This window comes from Serinus canaria, chromosome 2 (assembly GCF_022539315.1).
Source record: "Serinus canaria isolate serCan28SL12 chromosome 2, serCan2020, whole genome shotgun sequence".
NCBI classification, from domain to species: Eukaryota; Metazoa; Chordata; class Aves; order Passeriformes; family Fringillidae; genus Serinus; species Serinus canaria.
This window is the reverse complement of record NC_066315.1, coordinates 112,188,965-112,212,245: the sequence shown is the minus strand read 5'-3', so window position 1 is coordinate 112,212,245 and position 23,281 is coordinate 112,188,965. Positions and strand designations below refer to the sequence as shown.

Here is a 23,281-nt window from a genome sequence, read left to right as displayed (position 1 = left end):
TTCATCCCATTTTAGTGGTAGCATAAACTTGGTTGAGGCAGTTCAGAAAATAAGAGGAAATGCACAGTGAAGTTTGGGTCTCTGACAGGGACATGGTAAAGACCCTAAAAAAAGTAGAAATTATTTTTGCAGAGCACCATTGAGCTTGTAAAGAGAGATTGATGGGATGACTGATGGGGCAGAGGTAAGCACAGAAGGAAAAGAAGGTCCTGATTTAACATCCTCAGTGAACAACTCCTGAACTAGAGCAAACCCAGAAGAACCTGGACCCCCCAGAGTAGTATGTGAGATCTGTCTTAACTCCAGAGTTGTTTTGAAGAGTTAATCTAACATAGCATGTATATGCTGATTAAATAAAGTCATATATTGGATCAATAATGGCATTGTATATAAGTCCATTTGTCTTTCAAATGCCATGATAAACTAGAATAGGTACTCATTCTTGCTTTAGGAATTTCCTTATTCTTCCTCTCTCAACCAGCTGGTGAGTGGATGGAACACATTCCTTCCATGAGCAATTATAACTGGTGAAAAGAGTTGGGCCCTGTGGATATGCAGCAAGTGGGATCATCTGCTGACCTGTTCTATCTTGCTAGAGGGCTTTTGTTTTCTCTTTTATAATTTTTCTTCAGGCCATATTTTGGAAAGAAATCTTGGCTTATCCATAATTTCTCTATTTGCTTTGCTTTTCCTACCCTTAAGATGCTTTAGAACTTCTTCATTGACCACTCATTTCTTTTTCTTGAAGAGACTAGATTTGATTGTATTTATGACCAAAATTTTGTCGTCAGTGTTTTGCAGAATGCCCAGTCCATGAGAATCCTATTTGGCCCACTGTATGCTCTCATTGTACAAAAAATAGAAGGAATTGTAAAAGTTACTATTTCTGCCTTGCCAGAGTTAATTCTGACAGGTAGCAATATTTGCCACCTACCCACACACATTGTGTAATAATGTCCTTGAAAACAGCTGTACATCACCACATCAAGAGAGATCATTTAAGATCCATTTAAAACAAACTACTTCACATAAGAGACCATTGGTTTGATGTAAAATTGTAAGTCTGAAATGGTGAATTTGTTCCAGCATTTTGCAATGGATATTTTTTTCTTGAATTCTTCTGACTGTAGTACTGTGACTAATTGGAAGTGGTTCTTAAAAACATGGGAAAAAATTAAATGTGTAGTATAGCTATTAAGACCCACTTCATTTACTGCCTGGTCACAGAGGATGGAAACTGGTCATCTCAGATTTAATCAACCTTGAAAAAAGCCCAGTAATTGATATAGGGAAAAAAAATCAAAACATGTTTACTAACTGCAGTGGGGCCTATTAGAGTGATTTCTGCATTGGTTCTTCAGTCATATATTCTGGTTTGACTTGGTTTATTTAGAAGTATTCTAAGTTATTTCTACCAGTGTTAATTTAGCTAGGGGATATTTCTTGCTGTGTTTTTTGTTTCTTCATCACACCAACAAAGTTTGTCTACAGAGTTGAAGTTTGCTCTAAGTTTTTTGAGAATAGCAGTTTTTGAAATGTTTAGCATTTTAGAATTCTCTTTACCACATACAGCCTTTGTGAACAAGCAAGCATATCAGAGAAGTATCAAAACTTAAGAAGAAGGAAAAAATCATCATCATCTTTTAAATCTTTTCCTTTTAATACTTCAGTGCTCCTTAGCAGATAAGATTGGTGAGGGTTTTTAGGTTTGGGTTTAGTTTTTTTTGAAATGTCCAAAAATGAGAGCTAGGTGCTTCCTCTCTTCAAAATAAGTTTACATATTTAGTTGTCCAAATTTCCCATCGCATGTTGCAGCACCAGAAACCAACAATGATCGACCACACGAGGTCTTGCTGATAGTTGAGTACCTTTAGCCCATCACAGAGAACAAATGCCAAACTCTAAGGCTCATCAAACATGAAGACAATAGTTTCAATAGGTACCTAATATAAATCACATGGTGGTTTTATATAGCATATTGCTCCTATGTCACTATGCCAACCAGAAACCAGCCTTGTATTTCTATAGAAATAAAGAAGATCCATTTTGTAACACAGGTTCAGCAAGTGAGACATAAAAGCCCATGTGCAATTTTTCAGCCTCAGTTTTAAGGTGAATATAATGCTGAAATGAAAAATACACCTTGGGAAGCACATGTCTCTCCTGAGACAAGGAGGGAAGCCGGCTCACAGTCCTCTTGGTATTCCAGGAGACCAGTGTCTCCAGAAAAGTAAAATCTCTTTGTTTGCAAAATTCTCTTGGGCAGTTTTTACTCTTCTGTAGGTGGGTGAATGTCTACCATGAAAACCCAGACCAGTTAGGATCTCAGTGCTACCATAGTGCCATTAGTAAATAACAACAATCAACCAGCACCTCCACAATTTTAACATTTTCCCATTGATTTGGGTTGGCCTCACTAGGCAGGAGTGTAATGCAGAAGAAAAACACCTCAGAGCAGGGCTGAGGAGTGCTTACCCAGCAGGGGTGTCTTGGTAGCCCAGATTTCCTCCCACAGGGATCTGCTGCCACAGGAGCATGTTGTATGTGTTCCATCCCATAGCAAACATAAACATACACTGCAGTATTGGAGGGGACTGTAGCAACACCTGAGCTTGTAATATTCTATAAAGACATCTTACACTGTTGGCTGTTCATTTAGGAAAATCACACTAATCCAAGCCCATTGCACTACTTACAGCTCCTAAGAATTCTGCCAGATATTTAAATTACTAAGCTACTTGCTCCTTATTGGAATCATACAGCTTTTCTTTTCCTCAATATACACCTTAAAAATTGAATATTTTGGACATATCTTCTCTAAAGAATGTTCCCAGTTTTGTTTAAGGATTTGAGAATTTTAGTTGAGAATCAATTCCCTTACTGATCTGCCTAGTGTCTGAACTAAAAACTGGAATCTGGGAGCATAAAGGAATTTTAATGTAGGTTTAACCCAAACTACTTCTATGATTTCAGCAATTTTTGTTCAACCAATGCCTGTTAAAAAGCACTAATCTCTATTAAAAAAAAAATAAATATGAGAATTCATACTTGTTGTGGTTTGAGAGGAAATGAAGTTTTTTGTGATGGTGTGGGCAAGCCAATCAGTGTTCAGATTTAATATTGGCACCTAGTTTGTCCACTGAGGGCATGGATACGCCTCTGAGAACACAGGGGGTTAAAAGCTGTGAACGCCCAGGGGAATTTCCTCTTTGAGTCCCGCTTGGGACTGAGCAGACCCTCAACCCTCCCTGCCCAGCCCGAGCTGGGCGGGGGGGGAGGGGAGCCATGTGGCCGGAGAGAGAGGTAGGCCAGGCCTGGGCCCAAGGGTGGAGGAGAACATTGCAAGGGCTTCGGGCAGCCATCCTCCATTCCCCCCCCCCACCCCCGGAGAGAGGGAGAGAGAGACAGAGCGGGTGCCTGTGATAGTGGGCCGGCGTGAAGGAGAAGGGGGGGATGCCCAGCAGGGCAGCCAGGCGTGGGAGTTGAGGAAGTAAACCGGCAGAGCCTGGGACTTTTAACCCCTCTGAGGAAGATGGGAACCTTGCAAATGCTGATTCCTCCTGAAGTTGATGAGATTGAGAGATGTTGAGAAGAATTCTAGGTGGGAGGAGATGACGGAGTGGCCTTTGGCTGGACTTTTCTTGTATAGCCACAGCAGAACCACTGGTGTTCCTGTGACACAGAGACTGCATTCTAGGGGGAGGCGATGGCTCAGAGCCAGGAGAGTGCAGTGATGTGGAGGAATGTGAACAGAGATGACGGGCGAGGAGGGTGGTGGTGGTGCCCTCCACTTCGAAGAAGAGAGAAGAAGAAGATGATCTCTGTTCAAGACACCCCTCGGCCCCAGGGGTTGAAATTTGGGGGGGACAAGTGTCCCAAAAGGAGAAGGACTGTGCTCTCTTTGGAACTGGACAAAGTATCCTTAAAGTGAAAAACCCTAGAAGCAGCTCTGATCCGTGTGCAGTGGTGAGAGCACTGGACATGGAAGGAATGTGGTGCAAGAGGGACTCCTCTCTTCTCGAGGAACTGAGAATCGATTATCTAAAGGGTGGTGATGGAATTGGAATTTGGTGGGGGGAGGAGGAAGAATTTGGAAGGTTTTCATCTTGTGTTCTATGTGTCTTGTGTGTTTTCCTTTGTAGGTTTAAGTTAATAAAGTTTTTTTTCCCTTTTGACCTTAAGTTGGAGCCTGCTTTGCTCTGTCTCTGATCACATCTCACAGTGGATGCCAGGGAGGAGGTATTCTCGTGGGGGCACTGGCATTGCGCCAGGCTCAAACGATGACAATACTATTTTATATATATATTTTACAATAAAAGTAATGGTATTTTTTTGTTTCCTCTTGCTAGTTTGTATTATCCTCTAACACAGTGTCCAAATTAACTCTTGGGAACATTTATTTTTTAAGTCTTTAACTCTGGTTTAGCAAAACAGTGATGGTTTGTCAGTGAAGAACCAGTGCCATCTCGGGGCTGAAAGCTGCAAGGAGGGGAAGTGTCCAAAATATTAAATACAATCTGGGCATAATAGGAACCAGGGACAGGGAAAAGGCAAATGGGGAAAAAAATTCCAGCTAATGAAAATAGTGTGAAGCAGAGTACAGAGACACACAAATCCTTGCCCAGAGGCTGCTGGGGCTCCACAGGGCTGCCCTGGTTTGAGGAATGGTGTGCAGGAGAGTTGGCCTCTGCAAACTGGCACAGCTTCTTCTCTGTGTCAGGGACACCTGCCCAGTCCTCCCCCAAACCAGTCCCTCTGGGGGCCTGACTGACTGGAAGTGGGAGTGTGCTGGACCTTCTGTGTCTTCAGCTGCATCCAGACAGCATTCTTCACCGTGAGAATTCTAACTGTACACTGGAAGTGGATGTTTAAAAAGAGAAAAATTGCAAGCAAGCTTAGGATCATGCCTCTAGAAAATGCTGACCTTTATTAAAGCTATTTTATTATAATTCTGTTTATCATAGCATAGTGAATTTAAATAAAATTTGAGGAAAGACACCTTACATAGAAAAATGCATGCTTAGTGTCAGGCATGACAGCACAAATACATTTCCACTCAGTACATTTGCTGAATAATTTGTCTTTGAGCTCCCTCTGGTGGTATAAAGGTTTTGTGAGTAGAAAAAGATTTTGGAAACATTTGTGGAGCTTCAAATAGCAGTAAGTTGGTAGTTTGTGCATCTTCTTCATGCTTCGTAAAAATGACTAGGAATGAAGATGGGGAAAATGGAGAATATATAAAACTTATGCAGGATTTATTTTTCTTTTACTTTGTAAAGCAGAAAAAGATGTTGCCTCGTGCTGCATTCATGCTTTAAATTGGCAAAACGTTAAAGTCTTGCTCTGTTGAGAAAGAAAATTTTTCTACTGTCCACAGTGGAACTCTTTTGAATCAGAAAGAGGGCAAACAAGCCGAGGGGGCTGGGAAGCACTGTAACTGGGATGGGTTTGTCTGAAAGATCCTTACTGACACTGGTGAGCAATTAGCCCTCAGACAGGGTTAAGAACAGAATTATTTCCCTCTCATGACTGGGCTGCTCATACAAGCAGCTGCTTACCAGGATGAGCAAAAGAATCACAGTCTTTTAATGCTAACTTTTTTTACTTTGTACATGTGAACACTCACAGGGCATTTGCCAGCTGCGAGTTGTGCTGTGAGTGTTAGACAACAGCATCAATGTTAGACTAAATGTGGGTCTGTTAAATTCAAGCCTATAAATTGCTCTTTCATCTTCTGTCTTCACTGGCTGAATCCTTTTTTTCCTTAGGTTTAATCAGCAATTAATTTTTTTTTTTAAGATTTTGGATGTCATGCCACTGAAAAGAGCCTCATGGGAATAGTCTCTGGAAAAGGAATGTTTACTATATTTCCAGGCTCTGAAAATTCCACAGCTTCTGAACTCATAGAGAAAAGCTCCATCTGCTCAAATATAACTCAGTAAAATTAGTGTATTCTTATTTAAATAAAGTCCTTATGCTGAAAATATTGCTAAAGTATTAGACTTAAAAAATAGAGTATTAATTTTTTTTTTAAATGGGCATACGTATTTTGGCAAAGTACAAGAAAAGAGTGGAAGGTTTTGCTCTCTAGTTGGAAAAAAGTATTTTTTCTAACTAGAGAGTTAGAAAAATTTTATCAATTTATTCATTGATAAAAAGAAGCAGGAATTAGAAACATTCTGGAACTGGAAACACAGGAGTGGTGGTCAACATCAGCTTTGGGTTTGGGGCGGCTGGGTCAGGAGTAGCCAAGCAAAAATGCTATTGCTGTGAAAGTATTCAGGGTGATTTTTAAACAAAATTTATAGAAAACTCATGGTCCTGATGGAGTATCTGTTTTGCCAGATGTCTTTAACCAGAGCTCCCAGGAAGTGTCTCAGCCACCAAGGGATACATGGACTTGGGTTCCTGGCTGAAGGGGTGCTTGACAATCGCACACAGTGTTACCCTCTGGCTCTCTATAGCCTGCTGTATAGAAACTATAGGAAGATGTCCTTGAAAAGCTGTGCATGTCTTTTACAAGTCAAGGCATTGAGAAGATTTGGTGCTGATAGTCTGCCACAAGCTGGAGGCCTGGTTCTGTTTAATCATTTTTGTTTTGGCATGTGAGAAGCTGAATGGTGACTTAAGCAGAAAAGAAATTACACAGTTCTTTCCTTGACTCTCCTCACCTTGACTCATGAGGCTTTACTGCAATCAAAGCAGCAAACACCTGTGGTTATCCTTTGTGCTCGTCCAAGGCTCACACACTTCTGGGTCCCAGAACTTTTCCCATCCCTGCTTTGGTCAGAGCAAGGCATCAGGCATTATACAGGCGTATTCTCCTCATGCTCTAACTAACCACAGCCCTGAGAATACAGCCCTGGCTACTCCTTCCACCTTGTTCCTCCCCAAGAACCCCACCCCTCACCCCATATTTGCTGCATGCTTTTAAGCAGTGGTTCAAAATGCTGAATTTAACACCATTCAGGGTGGTACAAACAGAGGGGAGGCATGAAGCATGAGCAGCCAGGAAATTTAATTCTATTTATCATGAAGCATGAGCAGCCAGAAAATTTAATTCTATTCTATTTTATTTATTTATGTAATCAGTTTTTCTGGGTTTTTTTCTGCTTTTCCTCTGGAAGGCTATATTAAATATCTGCAATATCAGTTGCAAGTTATAGCTGTGTTGAGGGGAAAAAGGATTCATTTTTACTTTATTAATTTTCATACATATAGAATACTTCCACATATAAAAAATACTACCCTACAGCAACTCTACTGTCTCACAAGGTACCATTGTTCATTATAGCTGGTTAAACAGGGGCTGAACAGAGGCATTTTTATTTCCTCCTCCAGAAATAAAAAAGAAATGTTTAAGGGGAGCAAATTTATTTTTATTTTTTATCACCTATTCCCACTCTGGGAGCTGAAGTTCAGCTTCTATAGAACATCAAGTCATCCTTGCTGCCAGCAGTATTGAAAATTGTACCTCTCCCTCTCCTGCTGAATGCTGGTTTGGGTGACATTTAGGCTCTGGAGAAGTCCAGGCACTTGGAGAAACAGTGAATTCTTCCCAGATGTTCACCCTGCTATGAAGAACAACTAAGATGTGGCTTCAGAAGGAGGAGGAATTTATTGAAGGATAACATCACCATGAGTGGTGCTCTGTTTGCATTTTTATGATTCTAATAGAAAAAAGACAAGCAGTCCAAAACACTTCAGAGTGAAATTTGTTAATAGACAATTCTTCTCATATTTTTCTCATTGGAAAACAAAAAATGAGCATGGGGAAGACAACTAAATGAAACATTGACTAAGAGGAAAGGCATATTTTAAAATGCTTTCCCATTTCCTGAGAAATACAAATATTTTGAAGAACTCTCTTCACATTGGTATAGATTAGAAAGTGGTTTATTTATTGAAGAACTTGAACCAGATTGGATTGTTCAGGAACAGTTAAAATTTTAATATTCAAACTGAGATAAAAATGGAATAGAAATAAGATTGTTCTCATAACTTACTGTTACTACCAGTCAGCATCTTAGAAACACATTTGATGTATAGGTACAGAGTAGGTTTTTCAGAAGCACAACAAAGCTACCAAAGTTTTAATGATATTTCTGAGATAAAAAGAAGCCCTGACAGGTGATGAGAAAAATGCAGCTGCATAGCAGCATGAGCAAAGCACTTAGGTGGTCACCACCACAAACAACGTTCAAATCTGTGCCACTAATGTGACTCTTTGACAGGGAATTTTATTTTACTGCCATTTGTCAGTTTTCAGGGAAGGATCACAACCATGAGAGCACAATAGTGCTGCAAGGGTCTTTTCTGAGAATCTGTTTACTTTTTAAGCTGTATGTAGTCTTTAAGCAAATAATGTTGTTGTGAAGGTGATGACTAAAGAACACAAGAGGGCTGGTATGTGTAGCAGCAATCTAAACAGATTTTGCTGCTTGGTCCATATAGACTAAATTCTCTCTCCATGGCAAGGGACTGATCACCAGGCAGCTGGTGGGAAAAGCTAATTACTTTTTGTTTCAGGCAGAAAGATAAAGTGTGGAACACTGGTTCTTGAAGCACATTTTTTTTCTATGAGGTGTGGAGATGGGTACTCCACACCTTTTGGGCTTGCTCTTTCAAACACCAGCTTCTGTGTCTGATGGAAGTCAGATCACTCAGCCCCCAGTGAAACAGAGCAAGACTGTCATTCCTCAAAGGAGTCCTTCTATTTCCACAACAGCTAAACTGGGTGTTGAACTTAGCACTGACTGTCTCAGGGAATATTAATGTCTTCTAAGGAGAAATTATTTAATTATCAACCCAGTTATGTGTTATTATAAAGTATCAGGCATGCATAATTGCTAAAATCTGTGAGTAAAAATTTTATTTGGAGTTTTTGTGGGAGGATTTAGTGAAAAAGACTTTCCATGTGCCTATGGCAGAACTTTAAACTGCAGCAGTGGGAAAGGATCTGGTGCCAAGTCTCACAGGAGCAACCTGCATGTGCCATACAAATCCTTATGCACCTCCCAAAAGCCATCAGGACCTCCTGTGTAGGTGGAAATGCAAATCCTTAACCACATCTCCCTATCTCTCTGTATTCAGTGAAGGGGGAAATATCTAACAAAAATGGTGTTACACTGACTTAGAATCTGCTGCAGGGAAGTGCAGTGAAGACCACTAAGGTGAGAAATATTAACTGATTGCAAATACTCTTTCAGTCCTTAACATTTTTGCAATTTTCCTTCGAGGGCTAGAAGAGGAGATGAGACAGGAACAAAAAACCTCCTCATGCAGTGTTTGGACATGTGAATTCTAGTGAAACTTTCATTCACCCTCTTTCTCCTTCAGGCAAAATTCACTTATGTTCTGGGGGTTTTTTTGAAATATATTTTTATTTCACTTCTCCTTCTTAAGAGAAACACTAATAAATCTTACCAAAAGTGGAAGTATGTGAGAGATAGTTTAAAAGTAGCCTAACTCCTGCAAGTTATTTGTGATTTCTAAGGGAAGAAGTCAGGATAGTCCCATGTTTCAGAAGGATATTTTCAAACCCTTAAAAAGTTACTGGTTCTGAAGATAGCCTCTGATTCTGTTTTCTAGGACCACAAAATAAATATCTGTAAGTGCAACAGCCCATAAAAACGTGACAAATAATAATCATCACTTCTGATATAAACAAAAGCTGCATTTTTTGCAAACTACAATTACCAAGTGCACTGTTAAGCTGTTTTCTGCAGCAAGCAGCTTCAAACCCATATCTGTGGCTTTTATTCACTAGGGAGAGGTTGCTCTTTTTTTTTTTAAAGTTCAGACTGATATCTCTCTTAAATGTTATCGATTTTGACTGCCTTATCTTACTCTCCTTTAAAATGAAATGAGGTATATACCTTTGTTAATTCCTTATCCTTTGGAGTTGTTGCTAAGTTTGCAAGACTTTGGTAAGCAGGTCCTGTAGGTAGGAAAGAGGCTGTGGTATTGTTAAGCAAGACACTTGGTAACACACCTTTATTGAGCTTTACACATCACTGATAATTTAGACAGTCATGTGGCTTGAGTTCACAAAGCAAAACCTTTGAAAAGGAAAAGGGACCTGTGGCAACTCTATGAGCTCCAAACCCAGGTCAGAAAGAGCATTAGAGAAAAGGATTTAAAAAATCCCAACAAATAAACTATCAAAAAAACCAGGGCAGTGCTAAGGAAATGAGTGCAGGACAGGTGAGAAAGATCCACCTGAGCCCCGTTCATGTCTTGGGTAGGTCAACAAACTGAAGCCCTGTGGGCCATCACAAGGAGACTGGAGGGAAAGCACTCTCTGCCTGGATTCACCCAGGAGAAGCAGGTGACTGTGAGAGGGACACAGGACAGGACAGAGGGCTGGGTTGGCTTTATGAGGTGGCTCTGCGATCAATCAGTCTGCGGAAACTCCTCCGGAAGCTTTCATCCAGAAAGGCGTACAGGAAAGGGTTGAAGCAGCTGTTGGCATAGCTTAGGCTGGTGATGAAATAGGAAATCCCAATGACGAGAGGAGTTTGTGGGATGTCCATGATGAGGGCCACCACTGTGCTAAGGTGAAAAGGTGTCCAGCAGAGCAGGCACACACCCAGGATAGCAACCACCATCAGAGTCACCTTTTTTTTTGCTTTGTCCAGAGCTTTTGCATTGCAGTGGAGCTGCACGTGTCTCAGTCTGCACAGCATGGTGGTGTACAGGGTGCAGATGGTGGACACTGGGATGACAAAGCCCAAAATCAGGGTGTAGATCCGACTGCCTTTCCACCACACACTCTCGGGGTGGGGGAATACGAAGACGCAGTGGGAGCGTCCCTGCTCCTTGTGTATCTTGGCAAAGATGGCGAAGGGCAGGATGATGATGGTGACGAAGGACCAGACGCAGAGGCTCACGATCTTGGCTGCTCGGTAGGTGCGGTAGGACACCTTCCTGGACTTGGTGGTGGCCGCCACAACGAGGTAGCGGTCAATGCTCATGACAGTGAGGAAGTAGATGCTGGAGAAAATGTTGTATTGGTCTATGGAGATGATGAGCTTGCACATGAGCTCTCCAAAGGGCCACTGCAGGAGCAGGTAGTCAGCAATGTTGATGGGCAGCACCAGGGTAAAGAGCTCATCAGCAATGGCCAGGTTGAGGATAAAGATGTTGGTTACTGTTTTCATCTTTGGTGCTTTGAGGATGACATAGATGACAGCAGTGTTGCCTGTCAGTCCCACGGCACAGATGACAGAGTAGATGACAGGCACTGAGATGTAGTACCTGGGGCTTACTGGAGTAGTGGACATATTCAGACTCCCCTGTCCTCTTCCAGTGCAGTCTGCGCATGAGGAATTGATTTCAGGGAGAGAAGAGTTCTCCATGGCTACAGGAGAGGATGGCTAGGCTCACTGGTGGTGAGGATGACCTGGAAGTGAGGAAAAATAGCTGAGACCTCTGCTCTTTGCAAGGCTGTCTCTTCTGGCATGTCCAACCACCAAAATCTCACGTATGTTTCCCAATGGCAGCCTGATTGCAGCAGAGGAAGATCACCAAGGGCTTAGCCAGCAGCCAGGTGTCCCAGCGGCTGCCCTTCCCTCCTCCCGCATCGTGGGAGCGCCGCCTGGGGACAGCGCTCAGCCTCGGGCTGTCCCGGAGTGCCCATCCATCCCAGGGAGACAGCGCTCCCCTGGGAACCCAGAGGCGCTGCCCGGTCGCCTTCCTCGCCCTCTCTCGGCGGAGCCTCTGAGTCGGGGCTGCAAGGACTGCGGGGGTCCTGCTCTCGGGGGGAGCCGGTGCCCTCGGCGTGCTCCCCGAAAATCAAAACGCACCCCCCTTCCCGGCTGGAGAGAGCGCTGTGAAGGGGGAGCAAGGATGCACTGACCTCTTCCAGCCCAGCCGCGCCGGGGAGGCTCCCGGAGCGGCGGGATGCGCTGCCGGGTCCGTGCAGGAGGGATGTGCCGGCACCGCTCCTTTGCTGGATTCTGAGAGTTACAGCCGGGTCCGACTCGATCTGGGCAGCAAGAAACAAAACGCGAACAGTGGAGAGGATGGTTCAAGAGTCGGAAGCCGGAGCATTGCAAAGAGGCTTGTGCGGTTACCTGGACTCACATCTCCCGCGGTCCGGCAGCGCTGCAATGAGGAGAGAGATCCCAGCTGGAGGTGGCATCTGCTGCTGGCGCTGAGAGCTCAGTACTCAGCGCTTGCCTGGCCCCGGGACTGTCCCGCCGCGGGGCGGGGGCAGTGTGATGCTGTACATCAGGCTCCGAGCAACATGATCGAGTGGAAGGTGCCCCTGCTTATTGCGGGGGTGTTGGACTAGGTGGCCTTTAAGTTCCCTTCTGGCCCAAACTAATCTATGATTCTGGGAACTTGCCAGGAAAACACATTTTTCATGGGATGTGGGATTCAGAAGCAAGATGGATGCAGAGAAGTTTTGGTTCTGCCTGGCACTTTGACTCCTTCACACTGTGCTAGCAAAAAACTGGAATATAACCCTGGGAAGGCAATCTTCAGAGCTTCTGATTATCCTTGTTTTCTTTCCAAAAGTACATGGTATAAAATCTATCTAACTTTAATTTCATTTTTATTGTCTTTTCAATGGGAGAATTTTATGAGCTTGTAATCCATTTGACAAAACTTCTTCATGTCTAAAATCAGAAGTGTAAAGAACTTTTTTTTAATGCTACAGGCAGGACTGACTACATACATTATCAATAACTACTAATAATTACTAATAGCATAATAAATCCATCTTTTGGCAAACTGGCATTACTGTTTATTTTCTATAAGCTGACATCATGGAGACAGATAAACACAGCCTGCTCTGATTCTCCCATATTATGATGCATAGTTACCTAGATCAGCAGGACAGCACAAACCTCAAAATCCAAGCAAATAAATTATTAGGTAAATACATGAAAAAGGGCAAGCAAAGCATCTCTGCTTCATTATGGCTATGATTTTTTGTAGCACTCTGTCTTACATTATTTCATATTACTAGCTACATTATATAGCAAAGGATACTTCACATACATACAGAGTATGGTTCTCTGTGATTCTTGACTTTCTTTACAGAAATATCTGAGATAAAAATGTGCTCACACACTTGTGTTCTTCCATGAGAATAACATAAATACTATTCATCATGGAGCTCTGCTTCCTTTTTTGCCTATAGTTTCACAATTCAAGTAGAGAAAATGTCACTTTTGCTATGGAGTTTATTAGAAGCTAGCATTTGAGCCAGGTTTTGTGACCTAGTTTTAAGCACAGTTGTCTTAAAGTGAATGTAGCTTTGGAAACTCAATGTGCTTATTTCCCACACTGTAGCAGCAGTATGACAGAGGTGCCCTATTTCTGAATTTCTAGAAGGTTCTTGGGGAGTTCTTCCCCACTGGTGCTTTGCAGGTACTTAATTGCTTACATGCAAGTTCTGGGGATGACATCACCTAAATCTGTACAAAAATTTTGCCACAATGCTTGTGCCATGGTGTTTGTACCCACTCCTTTTCTTTCAGTTTATCACTGGTTCAAGGGGACACCTTCTTCTCCCAAGAAAAAGATCCCCTAAATTTAGCAATAACTTTATTCTGTGGAGTGAGTGTCTTGGGGTTTTTTGACTGTGCAGGGTTAAAAATGCAATTCTAATAGAAATCTGACTAGGAGGAATTTGCATTTTTCCTCTCTCCTGATAGCTGAAGAAAGAGATTTTGGGCCTATTTAATCTCTGAAGCTGTCCTTACTGAGGCAATTTCAGCTGTCTGTACAGCATGTCTATATACTACTTGCCTCTATTATCAGGTGTTCATTGCTGATATTGGTGTAGTGTTTGAAGGCATCAAAAGATGTCTCATATAAAGCAGTTAAAGTAATTATTTTCCCCTTTTATAACATCAGTTTCCCAGAAAGGCAGTCAGAGGGCTTTATAAGTTCATAGCTGACTGCTGTAAACTTAGAAATTCTGGTTTTGTGTGGCTAATTCCAAGCCACAGCATGTGTCTCAATGTCTCAGCAGGTGCACAGACCATCTTCCTTTCAGTTGAAAGCAAACAGAAATGAGAAGTGTTAGGAATAGCTTCGACAAGGTGGGGCTGTCAGGACTGGAAAGCTTAGACTGACAACCACTGCAGATTCTCTGGGGGCCATTACCACCTTTAGGCCACATCCAGCTCTTGGCATAGCCCCACTACCTCTGGTGGGGCTGTGCCTGCTGAGAAACAGTTGCACTGGGTGGTCATTAGGCATGTTCATAGCACATGAGAAGATACTGATTTGTAATCATACTCTGTGCATACAGAATATCTCTGACTGTGTTTCCTTCTGGATACTTCAAGCAGTTTCTGCTGTCCAGGTTAGAAGAAGTCATATATAATTTTCTTTGAGCAGTTTAAGTCATAATTGGTTCTTTGCTATATCTCAGTATCATGGTCTGGTGATCTAGATGAGCAACAAAGGAGAAAATGACTTCATGAATTGTCACTAAGAACTGAGATTTCATCATAATGACCCTACAAGTCGTGTACCTTCTCTTCTCAATTGATCCATGTCTGAATCTCTTCTTGTGGATTAAATCTATTTGAGAAAGATCCATTTGAGTGGAGAACTGGGTTAGTTTTGAAGAGCTTCCATCATCTCAAGTGGGGAAAATAGCACCACATAATTCTGTTTGCAGGACTGCCTCATCAATCAATACAGAAAACAGCTCAGCAGTGGAGCAAGGCTGCAGCTTCTGCAATGCACTAATTTTCTACCTTTGGCACTGACTTATTTACCAGTACAATGTGCAGATGTGAAGGAGTTCAAAAAAATATTCAGTTGAGAGGCTCCTTCCATGATGTTGGGTTAATAGATCTATTTATTAGGTGGAAAGGAACAAAATTGCCAGGTGACATCAAGATCAGACTTCTCTATTCTAATCTTCACAAATTCTGTCAATCTTTGCAGTCTTGCATGGATTCTTTCAAACACATTCTAGTGATGGCAGAACCAAACCTTCTCCAGACAATTTGCTCAATAAAATCTGTTCTTCAAACCCTGACCTTTTGCCACAATCAAAAACCCTTTGGTTATTTTCCTGCTCCAAATGTAACACAACATTTTCTGTCCCCTGTGGTGATTTTTTCCATGTATGAGCACTTCAATGTCTTTTCTCTAGAGCTGAAAAACACAGTTCCTACTCTTTCTTTTTGCCATATCTGTTTGGGAGCAATTATTTCCATTCAGTCCTTTTTTTTTTTTTTTGGTCATGGTTTTTTTTTTTTTTTGTTTTGTTTTGTTTTTGTTTTTGTGGTGTCTTCTATCAGGTTTTTTAGTATTTATTATCTGTCCTTTGTTTGTGATAATATCAAAGCAGAGTTTCAGATCAGTGAACAAGGCCTGTGGCAAAGCTTCAGATTGTTTTGATTTAGCCAGGGTTGGCAGGCTTCTGCAAACTCAGTATTTGAAGAAATAAAGAGTCCAGTAAGGTAGGACTGGAGCACTGGGAAGTTGTTATGAAAGAACATGTGCACAGCATCTTCTGCTCTGCATTACTCAGCAAGAAAACAACCTGTGTCTATCACATCTTACTGGATTCAATTCAAAATCACCCCAGTAAGATGAGCTTGTGTGCCACAGAGCAAACTATCTCTCTGCCCTGTGTTCCCTGGGAGCAGCTGAGTTCTGGCACTGCATCAGACCTCAGCATGCTGGAAGGACAGCAGACCATGCAGGCCTTAGAAATCAGTTCTAAGCTTTTTGAAAACATGATTGGCACCAAGAGCTTTTTTTAAACAAAAGAAAAGACAGCTTGTGCTAAACCCAAGTTTATATATATGTGTGTGTGAAGTTAATTAGTACATTATGTGCGAAGTATAGCAAGGGTAATTGAAGAGAAGCAAAAGCAGTAGCTGAATAATAATAAATAAATAAATCCAGCAACAAGCCCTGTGTGCATGTTTTATTTGTCTTCAGGGATTGGGGTTTTTGGTAATAGAAAATTCACTGAACTTCAATGGATTCATCACATTTCTTGGTCTTTTTCTTTTTTCCATTTGTGAAAGAGACTGTCCAGCCTCATCAGTCTGATGAATGTAGAAATTATTTTAAGTCCATTAATTTCAGTAGGTTCTTACAAACGTTTTGGGCTATATTAGACTATGTGCTTGTTGTATTGGGAATTAGTTCCATAATTCCTCATTTACTTTGCTATTCTACGATGAGAATTGGAAGGACATTTCAATTATTAGGGGAAAGGAATCCACTTTCAAGACTAAAAAATTAGCAACAGAACCGAAGCAGCTGCAATAAAATGCAGCTGTCCAAACTTGATCAAAACTTCTGAAAGACTTGAGTGCTCTCCAGCCTACAAAGGCTGAAATAGAAATGTCTGCTTTTTATCTTCCCTGTTAAGATCACTAACTTATGGAATTCTTTTTCTCCAAAGCAGATCTTTATTAAAAACACAACAAAACTGTAAGATAGTTAAGATCTTCCTGAAAAGCTTCAAAAATTAGTTCAAATTTTTAGCTTTGCCATGGCAAGACATGATAACAAATCTTTACTGTTTTCAACACACAATGAAAGCTTCCTGGGCAAGTTCTCTGACATTTAAAGAACACTGTAGGGCATGGTGAGGTTTCTTCTTGTAACTCTACTCTGTCCTGGTGCATCCCTCCTCCTCCTGCCTGATGGAAATAGAGTCAAGCTATTTTGCTTTTTCCTTCTGTCAGATTTGACATTGTATGCAAGCTCACACCCTTAAATGGTTTCTCATCTGCTGCTGGTTTTCTTAGCTCACTATTAAAGCTCTCAGATTATAGGACTGAATTATATGTAACTGCCACTTAAACTTCATAATTCTCCTAAGAAAAATTTTGTGACTGAAATGCGGAAGCCATCTGGTAAAACTACACCAAAAAGGTGATAAAATTATTAAAAATTCACCAGTTGCTGAAGTGCAGCCCAATAATTGATAGCATGCCAGATCTTGGGGGCTGAAGGCAAATCAAAGTTTCCTGCTGCAGAAAAGCTTGCTGAAATAAAAATCAGGCAGCTGGGCAGAGTAGCAAATACTGATTATTTGACATAATGATGAAACTACATGCTGTGTTTTCTTTTCTTTACAATATTTATCAGGCCAAAGTTATCAGTCTCAGAGTCAAGTTTTCCTTCAAACCTTTTCTTCCCCACTGTTCTTCCTCTAGTTAAGTGTTCAAATAAAATGCTTCCAAGCTTTTTTTAGTCTGTGAACCACCAACATCTGGCCCTTTGTGACTTGTTTTGCTCCCTTTCCAGAGGCAGTCATATGTGCTGGGGCAAAGCCAACTCTGGTCTTGGGGCTGCTGCTCAGCTTTCATCTCCCTTAACCATGATGTGTTTATCACCACATTCAGGCTGCAAAAAGCTTCTCCAGAATGAGGGACATTGCCAGAAAGCCCATGCTATTCAAATCATCACAAAGCATGAAGAACAAATGTGTGTACTTCTAAGGCAATGCCCTGGCAATACGGTGTAGGGACAGAAGACAAAAAGCTCCTGTAGTCCTTTATCTAGAAAACCAACCTCAGAGATGCTTAAAAGCAATCCAGAGATTTCTTTTGTGGACCACTCCCCAAAGTAAAATAAAATTAAGAAAAAACACCAAAAAATGCCCCAAAAAAACCAAAGAAAAAACCTTCCTCTAAACACCAAATCATAGGCAGAGAGGACTAGAAAAAAAAGGAAGAAAAGAGGTCTATGAAAATAAGTTATCACATACAGTCTTGATTTTTGTGGGTTGGGAAAGACAGAAAATAGACTTTATAAAAGACACCTATTAAGAAATCATATAAAGAGTGAAATAAATGAAGAAGCGGCACCTACATCTTCCACAAATGTAAAATAGGAAAATAAACAAGGAAGGAAACCATGTTGCTTTTACACATATTTAGGGGGACCTATATACAGATATAGTCCCCATTTCCTCCCTAGTTGCTGCTTAGATGCTAGCTAATGAATGTTTTCTGTATGTGAGCTGAAATACAAGGACTTACTGGCACTTCACTCAGAAAACTAAAATAATTTCTTCTAAACTCGTCATGTTACCTTTAAAATTGTGCCACACAAATAGCAAGCACAGTACTTGTTGTTTCAGGCTTTGCTTGTGCATGAGCTGTTGATTACCTATGTTTTCAAGACACTGTAGTTTTGGAATACTATTACCTATTTTGTGATGAATGCCCTTGACAGAAAATTTTTCATTGCTTCTTGACTGCAATTCCTTCTGTTTTCTGTCTGTGGCTTCAGCAGGCAGCCATAAGTTTGATTGCTATGTAAGTGGTATGGTATTTGTGGCCTGAGGTCACTTTGTAACTAGGCCTACAATATTCACAAATACAAAATTTCACCTCTTCGACCAGCTCTAGATCTCTGCCAAGCCTAGACACAGACTATTATTCTTCAGTTTGCTGTCTATTCACAGGCACATTGGCATTCTCAGCTGCTGGGTACTAGGCCAATGCAGCCTCATCTGCATGACAATGATTTTAGGCAAACTGTGGTTTATATGGGATACATGATTCCAACTTGCTGTTGTTCCCACCATGTGTAAACACAGAGTAATATACTTGCTGATGGACTGATGTACCTAAATTTCCAGCTGTACTGCCCTAACCTAGGAATCTTTCTATCCCCTCTGCCCTGGGACATTATCTGTCCTGTCATTTGGCATGGAAAGCTTCCAAGGGCAGGGATGCCTTCCATGCCAAGATTATCTTTAAGGTCCCTTCCAATATAAATGATTCTATAATTCTGTGATTAATTGTAAGTTGTGTTTCTTCTTGTTTCATTTGTTTTAAAGTTTAAATAAAACTTAATAATTTTTCAAGGTGGAGTGGAGATGCTTGCAGTTGTCTGCAAAAGCTAAAATCATGTAGAGAGCCAGAGGAGTAGATTTGCACCATTAGCACTTCTCACAGACAGCTTGAAGAGGAGGACCTGCCTCAGTGCCCCAGTCAATCTCTTGATACAGAAAGAGGAGTATGTTCAACCTTTCTGCTGATAACTCTTTTTATAGGCTGAGGAATGAGACAGTTCAAGCACTTCCATCTCTAATCATGGTAGCACTGACACAGATGGAGTCTCCCAAAATAGTTTGTTTCTTTCCTTCTCTCTTAGCAAAAAAAAAAAAAAAAAAGGGAAATTCATCACATCCTCAACTCAATCTGGATAGCACCAGGCAGCCAGCAATTCTCCTGTAAAGAATATATCAGGGTAGCAAGCAAAGAATAGATTTAAATCTTTTCCTAGAGCCCACAATGCTGCCAGTCAGTATAAAGAGGCAAAAAAGTCAGGCTTGTGGCCAAGCCTGTGACAAAGGGGTACATCATTAACTATTCTGACTTGCAGTAAAACCCAGCATCCAGCCATTTTTGCCTCATATTGAATACTTAGGTATTGAATACTCAATTTTTTCCCCTAAGTGCTAAAATATAAAACTTTTAATTGCAAAATGCTGTAATTGGCATGCAAGCAAAACTAATTTGAGATATGCAGCGTGCAATTTTTGTGTCTGCATGAGGACAATGAACTGTCATCTGGAGTTATTTATTACTTTTCAGATGCTGAGACCAGTAGGAAAAAACACTACTAAAGTGCTAAATCCTGTCTTAGGATCCAGTCCTTAGTTCTAAATCCTGTCTCAAAACCACTGGCTTGAGGGATGCTGCCCACTAAGAATGGTTCTTGACCTCTCCTGAGCAGTGCTAGGGAATTGCTTTGGAAAATTGGCTGGCCCAAGTGGACAACACATCAGGGGAAGTTCAGATTGAAAAAAAAAAAAAGTTACTGGTGGAACTATTTCACCTTCTAAAAGGAATAATTAATTCTGGTGAGATTACTGTTCTCCTGGGTGCTGTTTATCTCACAGTATACATTTGTGGGGAGCCACAGGCCTGGAGTCAATGTCTGTCAGCAATGAACCCCAGTGAGAAATCTGCCAGTTCTGTCTCTTGGCCAGCAGAGCTTTTTCCTTGCAAATACTTACCTGTCATTTATTTCAGCCACAGGAAGTGAGATTCTTGTATGCCCCCGGAAAATGTCCATGTCATATTTGAGCATTTTAAAGTAGGTAACAATTTTCTTTCCTTCTTCTGTAATGAACAGCATAATAATTATATTACTGTAGAGGCTATCAGTGGCACATTTTTTAGTCAGCTGTAATAGCAGAAGTTTTTTTGAGGTTACTTGAGAATGCCTGTGTGAACAGCTTAAAAACAACTTGAAAATTGTATAAGGAGTAGCTAATGGGAGCAGCTTGAACTCTGAAGACCCAGGCTGGTCTCAGTGTGGGAAGCAGTTGGGATTGTGGAAGAGGTGGTCTGGAAAATTTCTCATGGCAAAAGCATCTGTTCTCAGCTTTTTTTTTCTTGTTGCAAATGAAGCAAGTTGGAGGCAGAAGAGGAGCCAGAGTGTCTCAGTGTGGGAGGTGGGGAATACAGGCCAGGGAGGAATATGACTGAGCAAGAAGGAATATTTGTTCCAGGTCCTTCTCTCTAATATGTCCCTGGCTGTTCTTGGTCTCACCTTCTTAACCTGTTGTATGAAACTTAGATCAAAAGTCAGTGGGAAGAGTAAGCTGAGTTTCTCTGTGAATCTTGGAAATTTTCCCTTCACTCTGACAGTCCTGGAAATCTGGTTATCTTCCTTTCTGAATCTTGTTTGAGCACTTCCTTTTCTTTCCCCCCCCACCACAACCCCCACGTGTTTTCATGTATTCTGTGTTATTGAATCTCAAGTTTTCACATAATTTCTAAAACTTGCCTTCAGCCCCCTCCAAGTGATCCTAAGGACGTTATTCCCTACTCCATGTCTCCAAGATTGCCATAAGAAACTGCTCATTTTCTCTGGCAGCTAATTTTGACCAGCAAGATATGCTTACAGTCTTCTGAGATTTGCAAACTTCTGAGATTTGTCTCAGAAGTCTGCAAATCTCAGAAGACTGCAAATCTCAGCACAAGTGAAAAGGATATAGTATAGCTTCATAAATATTTAAAAAATCACCACTTTATTTCTGCCACTTTTCAGCCACAGCCAGAGCTTCACAGGCGTGCTCAGCTTTCAGTTCTGATGGAATTTGATATGAAAATTCACACAGAAGCCCTTTGCTGCTGTGTAGCTTTGGAGCCATGGAAACAGTGCCCTGCCCAGAAGAGAACTTGAGTTAAGGCGTGGAGGGAAAACTGGGGATGTGTTCCATCTAGCTGAAGCTGGGGATTTGTTTTCAGAATAAATTAGGTCTTAGAAGGGGGAAATTAGGCTAAGGTGGTAAATGCCAAGAGTTCTCTTCATTCCAAGATTATGTTTTTTTTCCATGGTCAGGATGCCAGTTCTCAAGGAATCTTCAAAAATATTGCTAGTTAACATGTCCACTGGGGCATCAAATGCATCACACAGAAGCAGATGAAAAAAAATCATCATTTTTTAAAAATTTCAATATGAAAAGACATCTGTTCCGTTAGTACCATTATCAGCCACTACACATTTCATATGTTCACATTTGCCAGCTGCAGAATGAGAATACCAGTGAATAATCATTTTTGTTGCCTCAGTGTGCTCATTGCATCTTAAATTTTAGCTCCTTTGGAGTGTGTGAAGGTAGGGAGAAAAAAAATGTGCTTTAATTTAGCCTAACAAAAATTACTAATGTCTGTGACTTCAATTAGGCACAGATGAGCAGTAAAAATATTTTCTCTGAGCTTCAGCAACTGGGAGAATTCATTACTTGTTTAATCTATCAACCAGACCAGGGCTTCCAACTTAGGCTGGTAGTGACTTCAGTGCCAACATAGACTGTTCCAAAGAACTTCTTGATAATAAATTATCAATAATGATAACAATAACAACAACAACAGTAATAAAAATATATCTGGTAAGAATAAAGACATAAAAAGCTGAAAAAATATTAATGGGCACTGGTTAGTATGCCTTCACATAAAATAATTATTAATATGGCTTCAACTGCTTTAGTTCAAAGATGTTTAAAAAGCTTACCCTAAATCTATTCTTACCTTTCTCAAGAAGCAATCCTTATGCTTGCCAATCTTTAGAAATAAATACTAGAATAGACTTATACAATCCTCAGGCAAGGGGAAAAAGGATGCAGCTTTTAATACCTGTTGGATTATTGACTGGTGGTTAAACCTTGACACTCTGTTGTCTTATGATTTTGATCAAATAATGCTATGAAATGCACCGAGACAGTGACTAAGAAATAAATCCACACAAATATATCAGTCTTTGTTTATAATATAATGTCTTTTGAGATGGAACTGTTAAAGGTGTGATTTTCCTGGCTTGGAGGGTTCTACAGGTAGAAATATTAAACTGTAGGTCTATACATTGGCTGTAAATTTCAGAGATCACATTAATTCCAGATAACAGTTAATTTTTCTTCTGCAGACAAAATGATTACAAACTGCTTATCCCAAGTCAGTTTTGTTTGCATACCAGTTTCTGCATTCTGCAAGTCATTCATTTTAGTGCTTAGGGGGAAAAAAAGTGAAGCAATTAGGAATAAGATACATGCTGTGAACCCCCACTTTCATCAGTACCATTTCATGCTTGAGGACAGGGGAATGGACTGCAGTGCTGAAAAGCCTCAAGATGCAGTTCTTGTTTCCCTCAAACAATTCCAGTTCCTGAGGTTAATGAAAATAATAGTAATATTAATAATAGTAATAAAAATAATTATAAAATAATCCTAACTGCACTAGGTGGTGAGCACATTTAATTTGGACTAGGAAATCCATGACATTTCAGGAAATATGGAACCCTGTGCAGTTGTTCAAATATTTCTGCATCAGGAAAGTAACATGCACTATACCTCACTGGCTCCTTCAGGAAAATTGCGAAGGAAGGCTTCAGACCCCTTTGGCTTCATTAGCAAAACTACATCTCTTCTGAAACTAGCCTTCTGTTGACTAATTAGACATTTCTTACTAGTTCTGAAGGTATTGATTTTAATTTCTTAACCAAATCAAAAAAAAAAAAACCCTTAACACCTTCAAAGGAGAAACTTTTTTAAAAATACTCTGTGCAGTGACTGTGAACACTCTGGTATTGTCCATCCTCATCACTTTGCATGTGGACTGATGGAGTGTTTCCACAGTTGCCTCCCAGTTCACTACTAATCCAGGATGAGAACAGTCAGATGCAATGTCCCTCATGTCAAGTGATTGATAGTGACATTTGTTTACCACATTCCCAAGCCCTTTTTAATATTCTGTAATTTGATTTTCTGTGAGTTTTTTATTGTCCTCCACTCTGATTCATTAATTTATATTTTTAT

At 40.8% G+C, this 23,281-nt stretch overlaps 1 protein-coding gene across 1 annotated transcript; it reads right to left on the bottom strand.

The window, feature by feature from the left end:
• Window positions 1-10,376: 10,376 nt before the first annotated feature.
• Window positions 10,377-11,360, bottom strand: NPBWR1 (neuropeptides B and W receptor 1). Its single transcript, XM_009102974.4, has one exon. It carries the CDS (start codon window positions 11,358-11,360, stop codon window positions 10,377-10,379), a length of 984 nt encoding a protein of 327 aa, XP_009101222.1.
• Window positions 11,361-23,281: the final 11,921 nt, after the last annotated feature.